The following is a 20,653-nucleotide window of genomic DNA, read 5'->3' as shown; positions in this document are numbered from 1 at the left end:
TATTCCTACACTCATCGCTCCTCAGTGCTTCATATGAGCAGCACCTGTGTCTAATGTCAAGTAACTGATAAGGCCTGGCAGACACAACACCATGTTACTTTAATTGTTATCATTATCATCATTATAGTTATCGGGATTCATCTTAAAAAACATGTATCATGTCAGCCTCTAAAGAAAATCCGAAAACAGTATCAGAGAATAATAATCGTTACAAACTGGGCTTGGAGTTTGAAAGATGTCAGCATTTACCAAGCAGGGAGGAAATGAAAAAAAGTATTATTACTGACTGCATTCTGGAACAAGTAGGATTCAGCATTTTTTAAGCTTGGCGCACACTAGGGGAGCATATCAGCATATCTTGATGTCTTTGTTTCTTAGTCTGTCTTTGTGAGCCCCTTTATCTTCATGGCAGCACAACATGTTTAAATTACAGGTTCCCCTGATATGATATGAAAGTTGCCTGAGCAAGTAAAACCAGCGCAAACCTCAGGCTCTGCTTAAAGGTGAAGTCAGATGGACAGAGATGTGTGTCATAGCTTGAGAAAGAAACACTCCATAAGAAGTAGGAAGAGTAGGTCCCTGGAGGTGAACAGGTCCACATATTTATGTATTTTTATTAACATTCCAAAGAAACTGCTAAGAAGAAATAAAAAAAAAATCTGAATGTATTGTACATTTCCCACATCCAGGTCAAAATGAGACTATTCAATTCAGTTTCCCAATAGATGTCATGTGTACAGAACATGAGTACTAAAAAGAATTTCAACAAAATAGTAAAACAGCCTTCTTCTGCTTCTCTTAACGTGCTGTAGAATAATATATATATGAAGGGGAAGGGGAGTTAAGAAGTGGACTGGAATAACTGAAACCGTATTTAGGCTTGGAAACTCATTAAAACTAAAATAAGTGATAATATTTAGCTTTCCTCTCATTCATTGTCTTGTCATAGGCCCTCTTTCTGCGTTGTACAAGGATATAAACGTAGTTCACCCCTCTCTGTTGAGCTGTGTGGAGCCTCTGGAAAGTCAGCAGGTTCGGGAGCTGCTGAGAAGACTGGGAGTTCATGAACTGGAGCCTCAAGAGCTACTGGAGCAGCACATCTACCCGTCAATACAGAACAACAAATGGAAGGTACCAAACTGATTTATTGCTAATTTTACATAACACATGTTATGCTTTACAAAAATATTGTTCATCATATTTGGCATATATATCTTTCTCTCTCTCTCATTTCCCTCGCTGATTCCACCACCAGTTGAAGCCAGAGACAGTGGTGGTGAGTTACTTGGTTTTCATCAAGCTGCATTGCTCCTCCAGCCAGGAGTACTCTGACACTGTAGTACCCGTCCTCACCAGCAGGGGTCTGCTGTGCCCTGCTAATGAAAGGGTGCACTTCTCTGAAGAGTATGACAACATCAACCTGCCAAAGAAACTGCCTGGTATGTTAAAACACCATTAAGTTGTGTGTGTGTGTGTGTGTGTGTGTGTGTGTGCGTGCGTGCGTGTGTGTAAATTACCCCAACATTTTCAGTTTACTCCCGTTTATTCCCGTTAATTCCCGTGGAAAGTTTCCAACTTTGAATATTCCCGGAATTTTGCAACCCTGGTTATTAAGCAGACTTGCCATTGTGCTCTAGTAGCAGTGCAATTATCAATTAGGGACCTCCTGATAATGCTTTTGATCTGAAGCTAATAAAACAATTGTGGACAATGAGATCAATTCAGCTTACAAAAATAAACAAACTATAAAACCACTAAAATATCAAGATATGATATAAGTGTTTTTGGTTTAAAAAGTACAAATGTCTAAAGATAGCAAGTACTACTCACCCACGTTTAAATGAGTCTGTCTCTAGTCCGTTGCTGTCGGTTGAATTATTCCTCGCTTCTTCATTAATAACGTTGCATCTCATTTTCAATCAATGAAAGTTACCTTGTAAGGGAGTTGGAGTAGTGATGCTTTTTTTCATAATTGAATATTCACTTCTGTATTTGAATATCTTTTTACCATTCTAATAAATATATATTTGAATTTAGAATAATCGTACTGTATTATGCTTTAATACACTTACTGCTCCACTTAAAACGTCATATTTAGTCTTTTACAAGATACTTTAATTTTCCTTCTTGTTTACAAACAAACACAAGACATTTTAGGTGCTTGTTGGTGATGTTGGTTCTAACATATAGTGTATGACAGCTGATCAAGGACATTACCTTGCTTTTTACCATCGCAGTGCAGCAGATTTGAATATTTACACTAATGTTTCACCTGATTTGAGATTAACTGATATCAAAAAGTCATATTAATGTGTCTCTATTGGTGGTCCTACTGATCCTGTCTACGTCTTCCTTCACCAGGTTGTGATTGGGTCTTGCTGAGTCCCTGCTATGTGCAGACAGATGGTGATGTAGCGGGATGGAGAGAGCTGTTCAGCAGCCTAGGAGTCAGAGACGGTCTCATCATCCGCAAAGAGAGACAAACACTCACTGCTCAAGAACTGGTGAGGTGGACCTCCCTGAACTGTTATATCGCAGCTATTTAGGAATCACACTCCACTTATGCAGCAAAAAAAGCAATTACATTTGCACAAAAAGATCACACTGAGGTTGTGATAGCCCCACCAGTAAGCCTGCATGAGGAGCGGCTATGAATGTGTTGTGTAAGGGCCCAATATTTACTGGTTGCATGGACAACAGAGGCAGAACACATGATGACTCATGATGAGGAATATGGGAGTGATTAAAGGATTAAGATAGCCACCATTGTGAGTCACAATAGAAATAGAGAGACAATATCTGCTTTGAGGATGAACAGAAAGAGCAGGTGATGGATGGGACCCATCAGATATTCCTGATGCCTGTTTTATCCTGGGCTACAGCAAGCATGGATAGTATGTGGATATGTCACGATATCATCATTGTGTGACTAATGCTGCCTTCATGTTCTATGGGAAAGATTGTATCAACCAAATCGACTCTCCTTCTCCTCCCTCAAGGCCTCCAGTCCCTGGTCAGTGGAAAGTGCAATGTGGCACCAACATCCCAGAGGGGGCTTTGTGCTTGATGACTACCCCTGTGAGGAGTTCCATGCCCTGGCCACAGCCCAGCTTCCTGGACACCTTCTCCTGCTGCAGAGAACGGCTTTGCTGGAGCTTCTGACCACAAACTGGGATACAGGGTAAAACACAAACACACACACACACACACACACACACACACACACTTACATATCTCTTCTCCCATGTCATGTTCTGTCGAGTGAAGATTGTCCAATTTGAAAAGCCGGTGCATTCGGTCTCTGTCTTTGATGTTAAGAAGACCTCATTGCAGAGTTAATGGATGGGTTAATGGGTTTGGGGTTAGTCAGGGTCAGCGAGTAATCCCCATCATTTCTACTGTGGCCAGTAAATGATTACTGGGATCAGATGGGGGACATTGTTTGACAATGAAATGGTATTTACTGCAAAAGCATTGAAATGTCAGTTTTTTGTTTGGGTTTGACTTCCACTTGGAAAGTCCAGGGATTCATTCATCTGAGTTTAGTTGTCCGTAGCTCTGCCCCGTCTGCTGAGTTGCTTTTGTGGATGTGTGAGTAGAGGACAGCAGTTCAAGTAAGGAGGTCAGCAGAGCTCATGTTGAACAGTGCACGCTGCCAGAGCAGTACAGAAATTGAATACGGTTGTGTGTGACCCTTCCCACCAGCCAGTCAGTTGGATGAATACTCAATACATCACAATGTCGCCTTTTCATTATTTATTATTCCTACTTAACATGAATGCCAACCATTTTCCAAAACATGCCATCAAGTTTTCTACACAGATGTCCACAATGTATTAGTTCATGAATGCAGCCCTGATCAACCACAGTGTTCTACAAATGCACCCCACCGGCAAGCTATTCAAATCAGTTGACAGTTTCAGCTGCCTCACCATGCAGCGATAACAGAAGACACTAACAGTGAAATAACCATCATTTTCACGTTATGGATTACCTATCTCAAGCAATATTTCCATATATTAAAAAGAATAGAAACCATTGGCTGCCTGGAAGTAAACACGATAGTATGATCTAATATTTAGATAAACAAGCAACAATGCTGATGCACTCCCTTGATGTATAATACATTGTAGGGGCGCAGAAACACTTCTAAACTTGAAATATTATTGAAGTGAAGACACTTTTGGAACTACAATTGTGTGTCAAAATAAGAGGAGACCTTCTCTTTAGTACAGTCTATATCTAGCATAGTCACTTTATAAAGTATCTTTTCTCTCGCTCTCTTTGGGCAGATGTTCTCCACCTTCTTTTCTAGATGTGGATTTTCAGACGCGAAACATTGCTGTGACCCTTTAGTACGAAGTGTTTTTAACTATTTAGTGCCTGAAAAGGAGTCATGAGTAAATTTCCCCCAACATGTGTTTTTTTCTTTTTACTCATGATTAGAAACCTTTCTGTGATTTCAATGATCTTGCATTTTAACAATATGTATACATCCATAATGTGTACATCCATAATGTGTACTAAAGCAGTCCACTGTATTACAGGGTAATAGTAGACTGAAGGCAAGAAACACTGAAACGGGTTGTTAATCATCAGGCAAATCAATGTTTTTCTTTAAACATTGCTCTATATGTGTCGGCAGATGTGGAGTGTAACTCATATTTTACACTGGTCAGTTGGACACAATAGATTTGTCTTTAGTGCGTAGATGAGAATTCCTCAATGCATTTAACGCTGAGCCTTAAGTAGTGCTGCTCAGAGCTGTATGTTCAGCAGAAGAATTTAGGTCACTTCTGCCACTTTGTTGAGTTGTATAAAGTTGCACCAAGATCAATGAGACTGTGAAGAGGCTGTGATCCATGCATTGTAGTCATAGATAAGTTATATGATAATGTATTGCATGTATACTGTCAACAACATAACATTGTTATTGTATGCAGTAGGTTTGAAAGTAACTTATTCCAAACATGATTAATTATCAACTATCCCATTCTTCCAGACACCGCTACTCTCAGTTCCTCACAGCTCAGGTGATTGACAGTGATGGCCAACCAATAAAAAACACCAAGTCCTCCTTCAGCCACTTCTTGAGTTGTCTTGAATGGGTGCCAGCCTATCGTCCAATGGAAGGAGAACAGCGAGAGAGAAAGTACCTCCGTCCAAACTCGGTCTACCTGACCTCACCTGAGGTCACCAGCCTCCTGGGGACTCATGTCTGTTATGTGGAAATAGACCCCAGCGAGTTTAGCAGAGCTCTAGGTAAAATGTATATACTATGGTGGAGATCTCTGTTGTCCATAGCACATTATTGGTTATCCTATAATAACCCTAAAACAGACCATCTCAGAGTCCCTGTATTTGCCCCTCTTTTAGGAATGAGACAAACTATCTCAGTGGACATTCTGATAAACTACCTGAAGGAGTGGTGTGTCAAACCACAAGCAGATGACCAGGAGCAGAGACTACCCGAGGATGAGTTAGAGGGGGCCAATTTCACTTCCACAGTTGAGCACATCCGCAACATCTACACCTATCTGGATATGAACTGTCCACAAAGTAGCCTGAGGGAGCTGTTTCATCATACCCCTGCTGTATTCATAGAGTACAACAGGTAGGTCCTCAGCTGTATTAGCATCCCTTTTCATGTTAATGTCTACATTTTGTCACTTCAGGCCCCAAATCAATCTTTCCCTCAGGCGAGATGAGTGGTGTTCGGGACGTTTTTACCACCTGAAGGAGGTGTGCTGGAGTGACCCAACAGCGGTGTTCCAGCGCTACAGACAGCTGACTCAGGCACCAGACAGCCCCGTCCAGCCACCCATAGTCCTGGTTCCCTTCTACAACCCACTGGATGGCATGAAAGCCTTCTTCACCAGAGTAAACTATATAATACATATTATTTCCCTACGTGTAGAAATGTTTCTTGAATCGTGGTTTCATAAGCCACCATAACATCGCAACAACGCAGAGTAACATATTAGAAATGTTATACTATTTTATATTATATTATAATTGCATTGTATAGGCCAGGTGGCTCTTTAGCCCCTCTGTTGCAGCTCCCTGAGGCTTTGACAAAAGAAAAAGTTTCTTTCTTTTTTTTCTTTGCCCAGTGGACTATTTTTCAAAATGAACACCTCTTATCTTGAGTTTGAGGTGAAACTGTCACTGAAAATAAAAAAATGGTTTCGGCTGTACCTAATAGTTCATTCAATTCAATTCAGTTTATTTTGTATAGCCCAATATCAGAAATTACAAATTTGCCTCAGAGGGCTTTACAATCTGTACACATACGACATCCCTGTCCCAGGACCTCACATCGGATCAGGAAAAACTCCCCAAAAATAACCTTTCACAGGGAAAAAAGTGAAGAAACCTTCAGGAGAGCAACAGAGGAGGATCCCTCTCCCCGGATGAACAGATGAATAGATGTCATGTGTACAGAATGAACAGCATTACAGAGTTACATAAACACATTCAATGAATATGACTGAATGTTGTATGAATGGAACGCGGGAGGCATCAGACACAGCCAGGTCCAATGGACCCTATGAGACGTGAAGTCACAAAGACTCCGGGGAGGAAGCAGAGTTAATAAGGTGCAATGGAGAGATGTAAATTCATCCATAAGGAGAGAGAGAAGATGAGATAGGTGCTCAGTGTATCCTAAAACATCCCCCAGCAGCCTATAAGCCTATAGCAGCATATCAAGGGGCTCGACCAGGGCAAACCTGATTCAGCCCTAACTATAAGCACTATTAAAGAGGAAAGTCTTAAGTCTATTCTTAAATGAGGTGACTGTGTCTGCCTCCCGGACTGAAAGTGGAAGCTGGTTCCATAAAAGAGGAGCTTGATAACTGAAGGCTCTGGCTCCCATCCTACTTTTTAGAACTCTAGGAACCACTAGTAGCCCCGCATTTAGTGAGTGCAGCTCTCTAGTGGGGCAATATGGTACTACAAGCTCCTTAAGATATGATGGTGCATCACCAATCAAGGCTTTGTATGTGAGGAGAAGAATTTTAAATGTGATTCTTGATTTTACAGGGAGCCAGTGCAGAGCAGCTAATACAGGAGTCATGTGATCTCTTTTCTTAGTTTTTGTGAGTACACGAGCTGCAGCATTCTGGATTAACTGGAGGGACGTAAGATACCTATTAGAGCAGCCTGTTTATAGCTTCATTCATAACATTCTAATTATTATTAGTAATAACTTACAGAAACATTGCATGCTCTATTATCTATTTCTCTCTTTCTATTCTCTCTCTATGAAATCATTTCTAAAATGTCTAATATTCCACAATTTGTTGAATAATAAAACAGTCTCTATTGTTTTAATAAACTGACACCGTAAACTACACCATAACTAATGCACACTGTGAATGCATTTGTGTTTTTTATCTTGTGTGTAGCTGTTGAATGTGGATCTCAGTCCCAATATGAAGCAGTATGTCGGCTTGTTGGAATTGATCTGTTCATCATCTCCCTTACCAACTGCTGAAGTGCTACAGGATGTGTCGGTGCTCTATGCCAGACTCGGTAAGGACATTTAGATTTCCAGTCTTTTGTTTCATCTAGTGTGTCGCATTCAGTGAGTCACACATTTCCTTGTTCTGTATGTCCAATTTGTCTGCACCTCATTATCTCTCTGCTTTAACAACTTTGTTTCCTTCTTAATAATAATAATTATAATACTTTTAATATATATAGTGCTTTTCTAGACACTCAAAGACGCTTTTCTTGACCGGCTTGATTTGTTAAATCCTCCCTCCAATCCCTGACTTTGATACTATGCTATTCTATATTAGTTTACAGTACAAATTTCGTTTTTCAACAGCTCAAAAGTGTAAAATTCAAGTATCTGCTGACCAGGAAAACATCCCTCAGTCCAAACTCAATTCCAGCTACTGCAGCACCTTGAAAGGTAAGTAATGCATATTATGATGCGTATATGTTGCAAATACAATCCTCCCTTCATTGCCACTTCAATCTGTGTGACTGTTCAAGTTCCTATTGGCCTGACTATTTGCAGTAAACAAGCATCATCCATCACCTGTCGGTGCAGCACATGTTTTGGTATTTGTTGCTGCAGTCTGGAAATTACTTGACACCGGACTGACAGCAGTCATATAGCTTACTACACTGTCTGCAGTGTAAGTGCTCTGCTCGTAGGTTTGGTAGTAGCAAAGGCAGCACGTCTATCTCTGTTTGCCCTTTTGTTCCCCTCCTTGACAAGGAGGTCCAGGTGTGTGTGTCGAGCCTTTTGGCTGGAAGGTATACACAGGCCCCTGCCCCTCAGCCCCTGATATTAGAAAGCCCTATAAGGATATCAGTTGATTTTTATTTTTTTTAACATAAAAGCAGAACCTACAATTCTTTCATAATGACCCCTTCACTTTGGTTCAGCTTACTGGTGAAGAAACTACGTCATTCAATTCAGTTTATTTTATATAGCCCAAAATTACAAATTTGCCTCAGAGGGCTTTACAATCTGTACACATACAACATCCCTGACCTTTGACCTCACATCAGATCAGGAAAAACTCCCCAAAAATAACCTTTCACAAGGAAAAAAGGGAAGAAACCTTCAGGAGAGCAACAGAGGAGGATCCCTCTCCCCGGATGGACAGAAGCAATATATGTCATGTGTACAGAATGAACAGCATTTACAAAGTTACATAAACACATTACATGAATATGACAATGTATGTCATATTCTGTTTTATTTCTGTTTTACAGTTTCTTACGGTAACAGAGCTTTCGGGTGGTTTTGTGAATTTAATGCAGATAGATTATCAATTTAATGTGGACAGAATTATTCTGGGGTGCTGAAGAAGGTGATGCGGTTTTAACGAGAACCGCTTTAGAATAGGGAAGGAAGTCTTTCCTTGAATGGTCTGCCTCTTTTTGGCAGAAATTTAAAACATTGGAAAACAAAATGTTATTAGGAAAAAAATTTAGTGTTGGTCAGTGACAAGGAGCCACTGTGTGGTTTGGTAATAACCACTGAATGATAACTTTGTTAACAGGAAAACTAGACAGGTCACTCTCGATGATAGTAGATGGGGAGGAGGGTAGGGGCCTACACTGACCCTGGCTGTCCTTTTTGCCTTGTGTAGGTATGGTGTCTGATAAGAGGGTCTTCCCTACCAAGGATAACAGCTGGGTGACTCTGGCACACAAACCCATGATTGCTGACAACAAAGAGGTGGAAAAGATCTTTAAACCGTACAAGCAGATCTGTCTGCTCAACCTGCCACCAGCAGAGAAGAAGACTGCTCCTAGGAGCAAGACCGGGAACGTTGGTACGTTGCTGCTACTGTATTTAAATCAAGTTGTCAATGTTCAATTTGTTAGAGATTACTCTTCACCATACCCAATAAGAAGTATTGGCAGCCCCAGACTACACAAATAGAACCCAAGGAGATTTTGACTATCGTTGTGTGCCTCCTAGGTCAGACCGTGCTGGGAGAACGATCCAACACCGTACTTGCCTTCAACGAGATGGACCGATCTTTATTTCTGGAGATCTGTGGGATTCGTCAGCTGTCCCAGTGTGTCAAGACTGAACCTCAGACTGAGAACCTGAGACCCTGTCCGTCCATGCAGGCTATCGTGCACTCCGTGATACCCTACATCCAGAGGTTCCTGTACCACCACGACGAGCTAACTGAAGTCTATTCAGAGCTGATTAACAACAACATTGGAGAGAAAATCAAGCGACTTCACTTCGGACAGGTCAGAAGATCACATCTAGTTGGTTTAGAGTAGTTTAAAACCTGAAGGAAGTGCCTTATTTGGTTGTTTTAAAAAGCATACTGATTAGACTGAGATGGGTTAATCACACCCATCTAAAGGAAATATTTATACTCAGCCCTTTTCAACATTCTCCTTCCTATATACCTGCTTACAGGTGGGTAAGCTGTATATTCGCTACCAGCTGGATGTTGCTGAAAGTGAGGATGCATTGGTGGAGCTGCAGGATGTTATCTGTCTGCTGAAGGATGAGAAGGAGCTCTACATTCAGAAAGATCACCTCTCAGCCAAGCTGGACATCTGCAGGTTTGTGTGTGATGGATTGAGTTCCAATACTCACTTGTCCTCTGTTTCCTCCAAAACCATCATCTTTCTATTTGTTTAACATCCATTAAATCCAGAAATTAACATGGCAATCGCAAGCCTTTTCCCAATATGCTTTAACACATTCACACCACACGGACTGGCCAAAGTCAGTGTGGTGACACTGACTTTCGTTGGCTCAACATGGCGACGGGTGAGCCGGTGGCTTTCAACTAATGTTGTAAACAGCAACCGTGTTGACACCGCTAACGGTGCAAACAACAGCAACCATCCTGAGAGCGCTAACAGTGTAAACAGCAACTGTGCTGACAGTGCAAACAACAGTAACCTTGCTGACAGTGTTACCTGAGGGGAACCAGATGGCGGTGGCTACACTTCTGTGATGATGCTGGCAGTTGGGATGGTGTCAGCTGTAACTGCTGTATAAGAGCAGTGCAGAGGGCAGCTGTTAGCTAACCAGTGGGGAACGCTCACATGCACTAACTAATGGCATGTGTGGCCGGCCCAGCTCCATCAACAAAGCACAGAGAAGCTCTGATAACAATAGTAGATATTACTCCACTGTATCTTTACATATATGATAGATGTTAGCTGCAATATTAATATTCTGAATGCTGTATAGAGAACCTTTTTAAATGGTACCTGTTCTTATAACTGATACTGTCCTGTGAAGGAGAAATCAAACATTATACATTATGAGCAAAGGACTTGTGATCAAATCCATTTGATACTCACTGTTATGAGCTGCCTGATGTGTACATTATCTGTCAGTACACAACGTAACTTGCTATACATTGTAATCATGTGTCTATGTGTGTTCAGGGAACTGGTGAAACTCTTCTGCACAGAGAGCAGCCACAGAAAAGAGCTGATGCAGTTCCTGAGCGGCCTGATAACCTCTCTCAATGTAAGTGTATATGATCCTTCAAAAATGTGTCACTACCAGTGATCTTGATCTTTGCTCGCTTTCGGTCTTTCATCCCGTCACCCTCTCAGTCTTCTCAGTCACACGCACACACTCTGACTGCCACCACCACAGGGCTGACTGCAGCTAGAATTAATGGGCTATTTCCCTGGAGGGAGTCAAGTTTACATTCCATGGCAACTTGCTCTCATCTCTGTAGAGCAGTGCAGCAGCCAAGCAGAGACTCTGCAAAGCTCACATCAAGCTTCCAACTTTGTTACCCTTTCTGTTGAATATGTAATCATCGAGACATCCAGCATAACACAACAGCATTATATAATCAATATTGAAGGATATATAAGACCATTTGAAGAACATAATGTACCGGTATCTATGTCTGGATTAGCCAAAATAAATACATTGGAATTCTTGCCTGTTTGATCAAAGGTTTTTAGTGATGTGATTCTGATGCGTTTAAAATACTGGAGTCAGACGATGCGGATACGAGAGGCTTAGGAGAAATCTGCCTTATTATGCCCGCTTATTACTTTAACTTTTATATTATTCCAGGGAATTTATCAAACAATCAGGGCAGTAGATGTTCATTAAGTCATCGCCATTTAAACAAGATGAGACTCTCTGAAGAAACAAGGTTGGGAACACCTGCCACTTCCTCTGTTGGCAAGAGAATCTAAAAGGAGGAACCCCATATTTACTTAGGTCTTCATGCATTCATTAGTTCTTTTTGTTAATCCTGACTGGATCAGTCCTGCATGTTAATCATCAGTTTCTGTGTGTATAACTTAAATTCACTATCAAAATGGGAGTTTTATAGATTATACTCTTGGAAAGCATTATTAAAGTATTTTATATAATAAACAGATGCAATGTGTACATCAAGATTAGATCTTTTGCTTTGCTGTATATTGTCACCACATTCATTGACCGTTTGTGTCTGCAGGACCACGGGTCTCTGAAGAGATTCTTAGGCAAGGAGGACATCAGAGAGCTGCCCAGTGAGGAGGAGCTGTGGGAGGTCCCAGAACCTTCCAAACCAGAGATGAACCTGGAGAGAGGTACTGAAAGCCCATACACAGCATTAGTGAGTTAGCCATCAGTGCACTTAAAGAATGTCACAAATGCAGTGGTTGTAAGAGAAGAAGCTAACACGGTCTCATACGAAAACGTGTTTCCTTCTCGTGTCTCATTCCAATCTTTCATTTCACGACGATGTCTTTAAAGGAACTGACTCCAGAGAATGAAGGAAACAGTTCTTGTAGTATTAATTCACTGATCATCCTGTATTTGCCACTTGCAGCCACAATGGCCACTGTTCTGCAATGATTGCATAGCCCAAGTCAGGTGTTGGTCTTTGTTTTTCCTATTATTAATGAATTACATTTTGATTATTTTTGAAGAAATGTTAGTTTCAACTTTCCCACTTCTCTACCCCGTCTGTTTGTTCCTCCTAAAAACATACATCTTTATAAAGCTGGTCTCAAAAATATAGTTTAATTATTATAAAAAGATCAGTACTTTCCTCAAGAAGCTAGGCAGTGTAGTTTTTAGCAAACGTGACTCAAGCAGGAGAAAATAGTGCATGTGCACCATCCTCATTAACGTTGTTAAAGTGTACTAAATGTTAGTACAATAGAATGGATAATTTATAATCACAATTTAAGGTATTTATCATTTTGAATGTATTTATAATCATCAGCATGTAACTCCAGTTATTGTGCTGCTTTCTCTCCGTCTTTGTTTGGGACTTCTTACATCTCCAATTCTCTCTGTTACTCTTGCTCCGATTTACATTATCATTTCATAACTATCATAATCATAAGTGTTTTTCCTCTTAATCTCAGCCCTGCACACACACACACAAAACACACCCACACAGATAGATAACTGGTCTATTACATATGCTAATTCAGGTTTGTTCACTGTTGTGTGTGAAAACATAAAAGAGAAGCTGTTGCTAGGGCTTAAAGAGCAAGAGGAGCAGATCCCTCACTTGCAGCAGATAGAACACACACACATACAGGAATTAATATGATCAAAATAAGTTATTATTACAAATCTGTTTTTATGGCATTACAGCGCTGATCGGTGTTTTACAACTTTGATCCAATCTTTTCTTCTTTTTTTTGGTTTTAACTCCTTGAAAATGTTGTACTTCAGGGCTATCAAGGAGTTACTCCTCCATCAGCTCCCCAGAGGAGCCGTTTCGCCCTGCACTAGAGGATGGGGAGCAGACGCTGGTTTGCTGGCCTCCTCGAGCACCTCTAATGAATACGGGAGCCGGTCGCACTGGTGATTGAGAAGGATATGGTTGTTTCTGTATGGTAACTCTTCACTGTGAAACTACATTTCTCATTCACCTTCTTCACCAACAGGTCAGGCAGGTAGCGGTGTGGTAGAAGCCATCATGAAGCTGTGGCCACCTCCAGCTGAGCCTAGAGACAGAGATCCAGAAAGGGATCCTTTCCCCAGAGGAAGCAGCCATACCATCCCCAAGAGTCCCAGCAGCAGCTACGAGGGAAACCAGCCACTTGGGAGACCTGCAGACCAGCCTCGCCCTGCTGCTGGTCTTTGTCTGTCACCACCTCCAGGTTACACATTCAGCAAACCTCTGTCCTACTGTCATTCTTCATTCTGGTATCAGAAACTTGGAAATCCTGTAGTTTTAATTGTTGTGAGCAAAGCTGCACAAATCACTATGTTTATCAATTCCAGTTGTATTTACAATGGATCAAATGACTAGGTCTTTTTAAAGGGGTAGCTGTAGTGATCAAGGGTATGGCTTTTCTGGACTAATCCAGATTTCCGCAATGTCTGAAAACATGAAACACATGATAATTCATATGTTTCGTAGAGGTAGATTCGTTAGAAAACAATTTAGTTGGCATGTAAACACACAAACGGTCTCCCTACTATTCAGTTGTGTTTGTGATGGTGTCAATGAAAAAACCTGGGAGAGTAATGGGCTTCCGTCCAATCAATATGTTATTGTCCATGATCTATGAAACCCTACAGCCAATCGGATCCTTTTGATAGTAACCTGAGCACTCGCTCATAACAGAGACAACTACAGGATATCACAACGCTGCTCCATATGTTTTCAGTTTCAGCTACAGTTGTTCACAGGGATGATTCAAGGCTTTTAAAAAAACGTCAAATCAACGAAGCAGGTGAAACATAGCTATCTAATTCAAAAAAGTTGTATTGTATATTTAAATAGTGTGTATTCAGTTTGTATTGTTTCATTTGTTATGTTATTTGGCAGAGTGTTTCTGTGGCCAATGACTTGAATGTGTAAATTGCATAAAGGGGTGAAGGAATCTTCTGGATGAAATATTTTTAGTCGTTACATCACCCCATTCATCATGTAATGACCAATACCATAAAAAAATCAATTTCAAGGCAAGCTCATTATCTATAGCCAGTTTCACTCCAGGGTACACCTGATTGATGCATCTAATCATTACAAATTACATTTCCTGGTTGATCAGACATCACTGGGGTCAAACTTATATATATGATCAGGGCATGGTGATATTTAGGGTGTGGGTGGATGCAATCGCTCCATATATTGTCTTGCATTTTGGACTTTGGCCAATTTGGCCACAGTGTGACGGATCCACAGAGAATTATTCCGCTCAGCTATACAGAGCTGTTTAGTGTACTTAAGCTGATTGTTTTGGTTTGAAAGAAAATGAATTTAACTCGTATTTTCTCCATGAATTTTACATAATAGAAAGTTGGTCATCCGATAATCCGAACTAGTTAGTGACGGTACAGAACTACTAGCTAATGCTTGGTAAACTTTGGTGGTTAGTAATAGATTAAGGAATGCTCTTTTTGCTTAATTAAAGCTACTCCGTTTACATTATGGACAATTCTTACTCTGTCACCGTGGCACAAAGAAAAACGCTGAAAGAGGCCATGATGACAAAAGAAATCTGCACAGTTTGGCTTAATTTTTTAATATGCAGGACATCCCATGTTAAATTCTTCCATTTGGTCTTGTCTCTGACAGAGCGCAGACAACAGAGTGAGAGCACTAATTGTGGAGAGGAAAGCCTCACTGCTCCCAGACCAATACAGAGTCGTCCATCTACACAGCCTGCTGAGACCGCCAGCGACCAACCCGCTCCAAAAAGCCTGTAGGCTTCTTCTCCTCATCCCCCAAAATCTGAAAGATTTATGTCGAAAACTAATGTTGACTTTTACTCCTACATACATAATCCTCAATCCCTCTACCTTTTTGTCTCCTTTGTCAACAGTGTCGTCCCTGAGGCCGTGGTGCTTTCCAGTATGTTTCAGGGGGGTGCAGAGATCCACCGTGCTCCTCTCAACCTGGACTTCCCTCCCTGGAACAAAGTGCAGCCTCCACTGGCCACACTGGAGGACATGGAGCTCACCTGCCAGAGACCCACCACAGTCAGTACATTCAATACATGGGATGTTTTCTCAGGGGTTGAGCTTTGGCAAGATGTTCTAAGTTGTACTATTCTTGCGTAGGTGGTGTTGTTGTCTGACGACCCGATTGACTGGGCAGTGATCGGTGAGTGGGGGGAGCAGCTGGTCAACTCCTTCCTGTGCCACTGGAGAGACAGTGGCGACCTCGGACGACCCGCACACGTCCTGTGGTGCAACCAGAGCGGCGAGAGCGGCCAGCCCTACGACTTTAAGCTCACCTTTGGACCTGCAGGAGGGCCGGCGGTCTTGTACGTGGAAGTGAAGTCAACAATAAAGAAGGAGAAGTCATTTATCCACCTCTCTGCCAATGAGCTAGACTTTGCACTAAAAGAGAAGGAGCGCTATCACATATTCAGAGTGTACAGCGCAGGAGACGCCCAGAACGTCCGCCTGTGTCGCATTCAGAACCTGGCGCAGCATCTCCACACCAAAGACCTGGCACTGTATCTATTTGTATAAGTCTTATATGCGTTTGTGGAGATATTTGCACTATACCAACTAACACCCCAATGATAGGCCAACATGTGTATTCTAACAGTGTTTCATATGCCTTTTTTAAGTTTATTTTAACTGCACTGATTTTAGTAGTTTTAAATGTACTACCGTGACGGATCCACTGTTTTTAAATGTATGTCCTGCTAAAAAAAAATCACATTCCTTTTTCCTGTTCAGAATGTTTTTATTGCCAAGGAACTACACATAGCTGTGTTTTCTAGTATGTGTACAATTTTAGAGTGGTCAGTGGACATACTGAATATTTCTTGAGCTTTTTATAACTCCCCTTACCTCACCTTTACTCTAGCATTCCTTTGAATAAAACCCGTATGTCAGTCGAATTACTGTTTTTATTTCTTAAATAATCTTAGACGGTTCTCATTAGTAATGAGGGATTTTGTCACCTTAACTTCCCTGACGGATGAAGTGATGATAGCTGAGGGTTAACTTAAATCAAGTGGAAGCGGCGCTTACTGGACAGATCCCTCACAGGCTCCCATCATTCCTGGTAATTACTCTGTCACAGTGAACAGTAAACTTTGGACAAACACACTCACAGAGCAACGCGACGAATCTTTGATCACTTACAAGGCTCTTCTACAATTATTACTCTGAAGACGGTCTTACATTCTGCCCAGTTCGACACTGAACTACAGAAAGCTCCTAAATCTGAAATATGGTCAAAACACAATGCATAAAAAACAATCCAGCATCATCTTTTCTGTCATCATAATGTGTGGAAAAATATTTGTTCTGGTCCCTGGTGGTCTATTGGAGTCAAGAACAGGCTATGTTCTTGCTGTTTGAGGGCTTATTACTCATGAGATGCGTGTTGGTGGAGGGATCAGAAACAGCCTCTGGGGACAGCACCTCCCCATTTTCATCCTGTTATGCAACCGCTTGGTAACCAGAGGGGTTGTTTGTTCTTAGTCAGTCACGGGGAATGCTCCACGGAGAGACACAATGATGCTAAATGAGCTGATCGCAGCATATTTCTCATTGACGTCCCTGTCCCAGGACCTCACATTAGATCAGGAAAAACTCACAGGGAAAAAACGGAACTTCACAGGGAGGAAACCTTCAGGAGAGCAACAGAGGAGGATCCCTCTCCCCGGATAGACAGAAACAATAGATGTCATGTGTACAGATGAACAGCATTACAGAGTTACAACACATTCAATGAATATGACAGAAATTATGAATAATGAGTAGTAGGCATGGACCACGATCAAGATTTCCACAATCCATGTAAACAGAAGGAGGGGCATCAGCAGGGCCACGGAAGCAGGAGTCCCGGCCATTAGGCAGGAGGCATCGTGAAGGAGGCGGGGCCAATGAGACAGGAGGCATAAAGAAGGAGACAGGGCCAATGAGGAAGAAGGCTAGGGGCAGGAAGCAGGATCAGCTCCAGACACAGTCAGGTCCAATGGACCCTATGAGTCGAGAAGGAACAAAGACTCCGGGGAGGAAGTAGAGTTAAAAATGTGCAATGAAGAAACTGTGAATTCGTCCATAAGGAGAGAGAGAAGATGAGAGAGGAGCTCAGTGTATCCTAAAACGTCCCCCAGCAGCCTATAAGCCTATAGCAGCATATCAAGGGGCTCGACCAGGGCAAACCTGATTCAGCCCTAACTATAAGGACTATCAAACAGGAAAGTCTTAAGTCTATTCTTGAATGAGGTGACTGTGTCTGCCTCCCGGACTGAAAGTGGAAGCTGGTTCCATAAAAGAGGAGCTTGATAACTGAAGGCTCTTGCTCCCATCCTACTTTTTAGGACTCTAGGAACCACAAGTATCCCTGCATTTAGTGAGTGCAGCTCTCTAGTGGGGCAATATGGTACTACAAGCTCCTTAAGATATGATGGTGCATCACCAATCAAGGCTTTGTAGGTGAGGAGAAGAATTTTAAATGTGATTCTTGATTTTACAGGGAGCCAGTGCAGAGCAGCTAATACAGGAGTCATGTGATCTCTTTTCTTAGTTTTTGTGAGTACACGAGCTGCAGTATTCTGGATTAACTGGAGGGATTTAAGAGACTTATTAGAGCAGCCTGATAATAAGGAGTTGCAGTAATCTAGTCTGGAAGTAACAAACGCGTGAACCAGGTTTTCTGCATCTTTTTGAGACAAGATGTGCCTGATTTTTTAAATGTTACGTAAATTAAAAAATGCACTCCTCTCGTACAGTGGTGTTGGATGCCAGGGCAATGCCATCTACAGAAACCACATCACCAGATAATTGATCTCTGAGGTGTTCAGGGGCCAGTAAAATAACTTCAGTTTTGTCTGAGTTTAACATCAGGAAGTTGCAGGTCATCCATGTTTTTATGTCTTTAAGACATTCTTGAATTTTAGCGAGCTGGTTGGTCTCCTCTGGTTTGATCCATAGATATAATTGAGTATCATCTTCATAGTTTATGGAGTGTTTCCTGATAATGTTGCCCAAAGGAATCATATATAAAGTAAATAAAATTGGTCCAAGCACAGAACCTTGTGGAACTCCGTGATTAACATTGGTGGTCATCGAGGTTTCATCGTTTACAAATACAAATTGAGATCGATCTGATAAATAGGATTTAAACCAACTTAGTGCGGTACCTGAAATGCCAATCGCCAATCGGTTTTCCCTGGTCCAGCCCCTAGATAGGCTGGCTGCTGGGGGATGTTTTAGGATACACTGAGCACCTATCTCCACTACTGTCTCTACATTTACATCTCTCCATTACACCTTACTAACTCTGCTTCCTCCCCGGAGTCTGTGACTTCACGTCTCATAGGGTCCATTGGACCTGGCTGTGTCTGATGCCTCCTCCTGGTGAGCCGACCTCCTGCCATAGCCCCTGCAGATGCGCCCCGCCCCGCCCCCCCTCCTCTCTTCCTCCTTCTGTTTCATGTATTGTGGAGGTCCATTCATACATTGTCATATTCATTTAATGTGTTGATGTAACTGTAACGCTGTTCTTTCTGTACACATGACATCTATTGCTTCTGTCCATCCGGGGAGAGGGATCCTCCTCTGTTGCTCTCCTGAAGGTTTCTTCCCTTTTTTCCCTGTCAAAGTTTATTTTTGGGGAGTTTTTCCTGATCCGATGTGAGGTCAAAGGTCAGGGATGTCGTATGTGTACAGATTGTAAAGCCCTCTGAGGCAAATTTGTAATTTGTGATATTGGGCTATACAAAATAAACTGAATTGAATTGAATTGTGTGAGCATTACAACTCAGCAATTCAGAATTAATTTCCTACTTTGTCATAGTGGAAATGGTTTCAATGACTGACAGTGCAAGCTTAAATTAATGTGCGTATGATTTTGTAATTTAGAACATGTAATACATTTCGAATTCGGTTTTCAGTTACTGAATGTTGCGCAGTTGTCGTTGATAATGGCAGGAAAATACGACCTACGGCCTACCAGTGAAGCATAAATGAACTGTCACCTCTTCATCGCTATGATAGTTCCGACCATCCCTGAATGCAGCATAGTCTGTACGGAGACAGCGAGCAGCGGCGGCTCCCGTGGAGCAGCGCTGCGATTGGCTGGAGCTGAGAGGAGGGGAAGGGTCTCCTGCCCCCCTCCGCTCCTCTCCTATGCTGCTTACCCTATCCTCCCTTGCGGAGACAATAGGACGCAGAGCCCGAGGACGCTGCAGGATGCTCGGCGTCACATCCACCGTTACACGGCTGCACGCAGGCTTCTCACAGGATACCGAGATCAGGCTTTTGTCTCGGCTCCCCTGGCCCTGGTATGCACTGTGATCGTCTCGCCCAGTGTATCACCCAGCAGGCCGGGCTGACAGGGCGGACTCCACAGCCTCCATATGGAAACCAATTGAAGGGTGAGTAGCGGAAAAAAGCCGAATTGACGCTTCACCTATTCTCACCTGCAGCCTGACTAACCCGCAATATTAGCCTCCAGCAGACACTGTAATAACAGGGATGTACTTGTATTCAGTGCATGGTAGATCAGGCCTATGATGTGCAGCAGCATACAGTGAACACAATGCCATGGTCTTTGATGCTGGGTGTTGTGTTCGCCCATTGATCTACAGCAAACAACAAAACGTTTGAGATTGTTCACAACATGTTATTTTTCACAACACAGCCACACCATCCTCATCATGCTGTGTTTCAGGGGACAGCCAGTTACAGCAGCACCTTATGTTGTGTTTGTGCCTGTCACTCAGCTCTGAGCGATGTTATACTAAGTGACAGTGATTTTCTGTGCAGTCTGAGGACACACTGCAGGTGGGAAGTGAACCAACATAATGTGGAAGCATTCAAAGGTCTGGAGAAAGAATGATAGTGCTTATGTACTCACTGCCTCTGTCCACATGTTGGTGTCAGTGCTCGCTGGGCCACAGCACATTCCTAATAAGAATTAAAGGTGGTGACAAAGTGTTTGCACCCAGTAGCCTTATATTCACCCAGAAAACATACCACTAATGAAAATCTTGCTTAATGTATGAGTGAACCCCCATTTACAGTAATCTTCTATTGCTTTATGTTTTCTGAGCCACTGTGGGAGGATGTGTGTGTGTGTTTGTGTGTGTCTGTGTGTGTGTGTGTGTGTGTGTGTGTGTTTAGTGTGTGTGTTAGTTAAGCCCGAGACACATCTGATCAAAGTGGGTTCAAGCAGGCAGACAGACAAACACACACACACACACATGCAAGATGAGTCACAGATCACAATGTAGGTCACAT

At 42.1% G+C, this 20,653-nt stretch overlaps 1 protein-coding gene across 14 annotated transcripts in view; it reads left to right on the top strand.

The window, feature by feature from the left end:
- The window catches only part of wu:fj29h11 (protein NO VEIN), a 46,051-nt gene extending 29,755 nt beyond the window's left edge, over positions 1–16,296 (top strand). For 13 of the 14 annotated variants that reach the window (XM_034559521.1, XM_034559520.1, XM_034559522.1 and 10 more), the window contains 19 exons: positions 950–1,131; positions 1,256–1,439; positions 2,362–2,504; positions 3,000–3,181; positions 5,003–5,262; positions 5,377–5,614; positions 5,700–5,880; positions 7,410–7,536; positions 7,835–7,921; positions 9,117–9,302; positions 9,452–9,735; positions 9,911–10,059; positions 10,900–10,984; positions 11,943–12,057; positions 13,160–13,291; positions 13,375–13,590; positions 15,018–15,144; positions 15,265–15,421; positions 15,503–16,296. In XM_034559521.1, coding sequence (XP_034415412.1) covers positions 950–1,131; positions 1,256–1,439; positions 2,362–2,504; positions 3,000–3,181; positions 5,003–5,262; positions 5,377–5,614; positions 5,700–5,880; positions 7,410–7,536; positions 7,835–7,921; positions 9,117–9,302; positions 9,452–9,735; positions 9,911–10,059; positions 10,900–10,984; positions 11,943–12,057; positions 13,160–13,291; positions 13,375–13,590; positions 15,018–15,144; positions 15,265–15,421; positions 15,503–15,919 — 3,452 coding nt within the window. In that variant the 3' untranslated portion in view covers positions 15,920–16,296. The remainder of the gene's footprint in view (positions 1–949; positions 1,132–1,255; positions 1,440–2,361; positions 2,505–2,999; positions 3,182–5,002; positions 5,263–5,376; positions 5,615–5,699; positions 5,881–7,409; positions 7,537–7,834; positions 7,922–9,116; positions 9,303–9,451; positions 9,736–9,910; positions 10,060–10,899; positions 10,985–11,942; positions 12,058–13,159; positions 13,292–13,374; positions 13,591–15,017; positions 15,145–15,264; positions 15,422–15,502) is intronic. The other variant, XM_034559531.1, reaches the window with a different exon arrangement.
- The last annotated feature ends 4,357 nt before the right edge of the window (positions 16,297–20,653 follow it).

The sequence above is a fragment of the Cyclopterus lumpus genome, chromosome 19, assembly GCF_009769545.1.
Source record: "Cyclopterus lumpus isolate fCycLum1 chromosome 19, fCycLum1.pri, whole genome shotgun sequence".
Lineage (NCBI taxonomy): Eukaryota > Metazoa > Chordata > Actinopteri > Perciformes > Cyclopteridae > Cyclopterus > Cyclopterus lumpus.
This window is presented reverse-complemented; position numbering and strand designations above follow the sequence as displayed.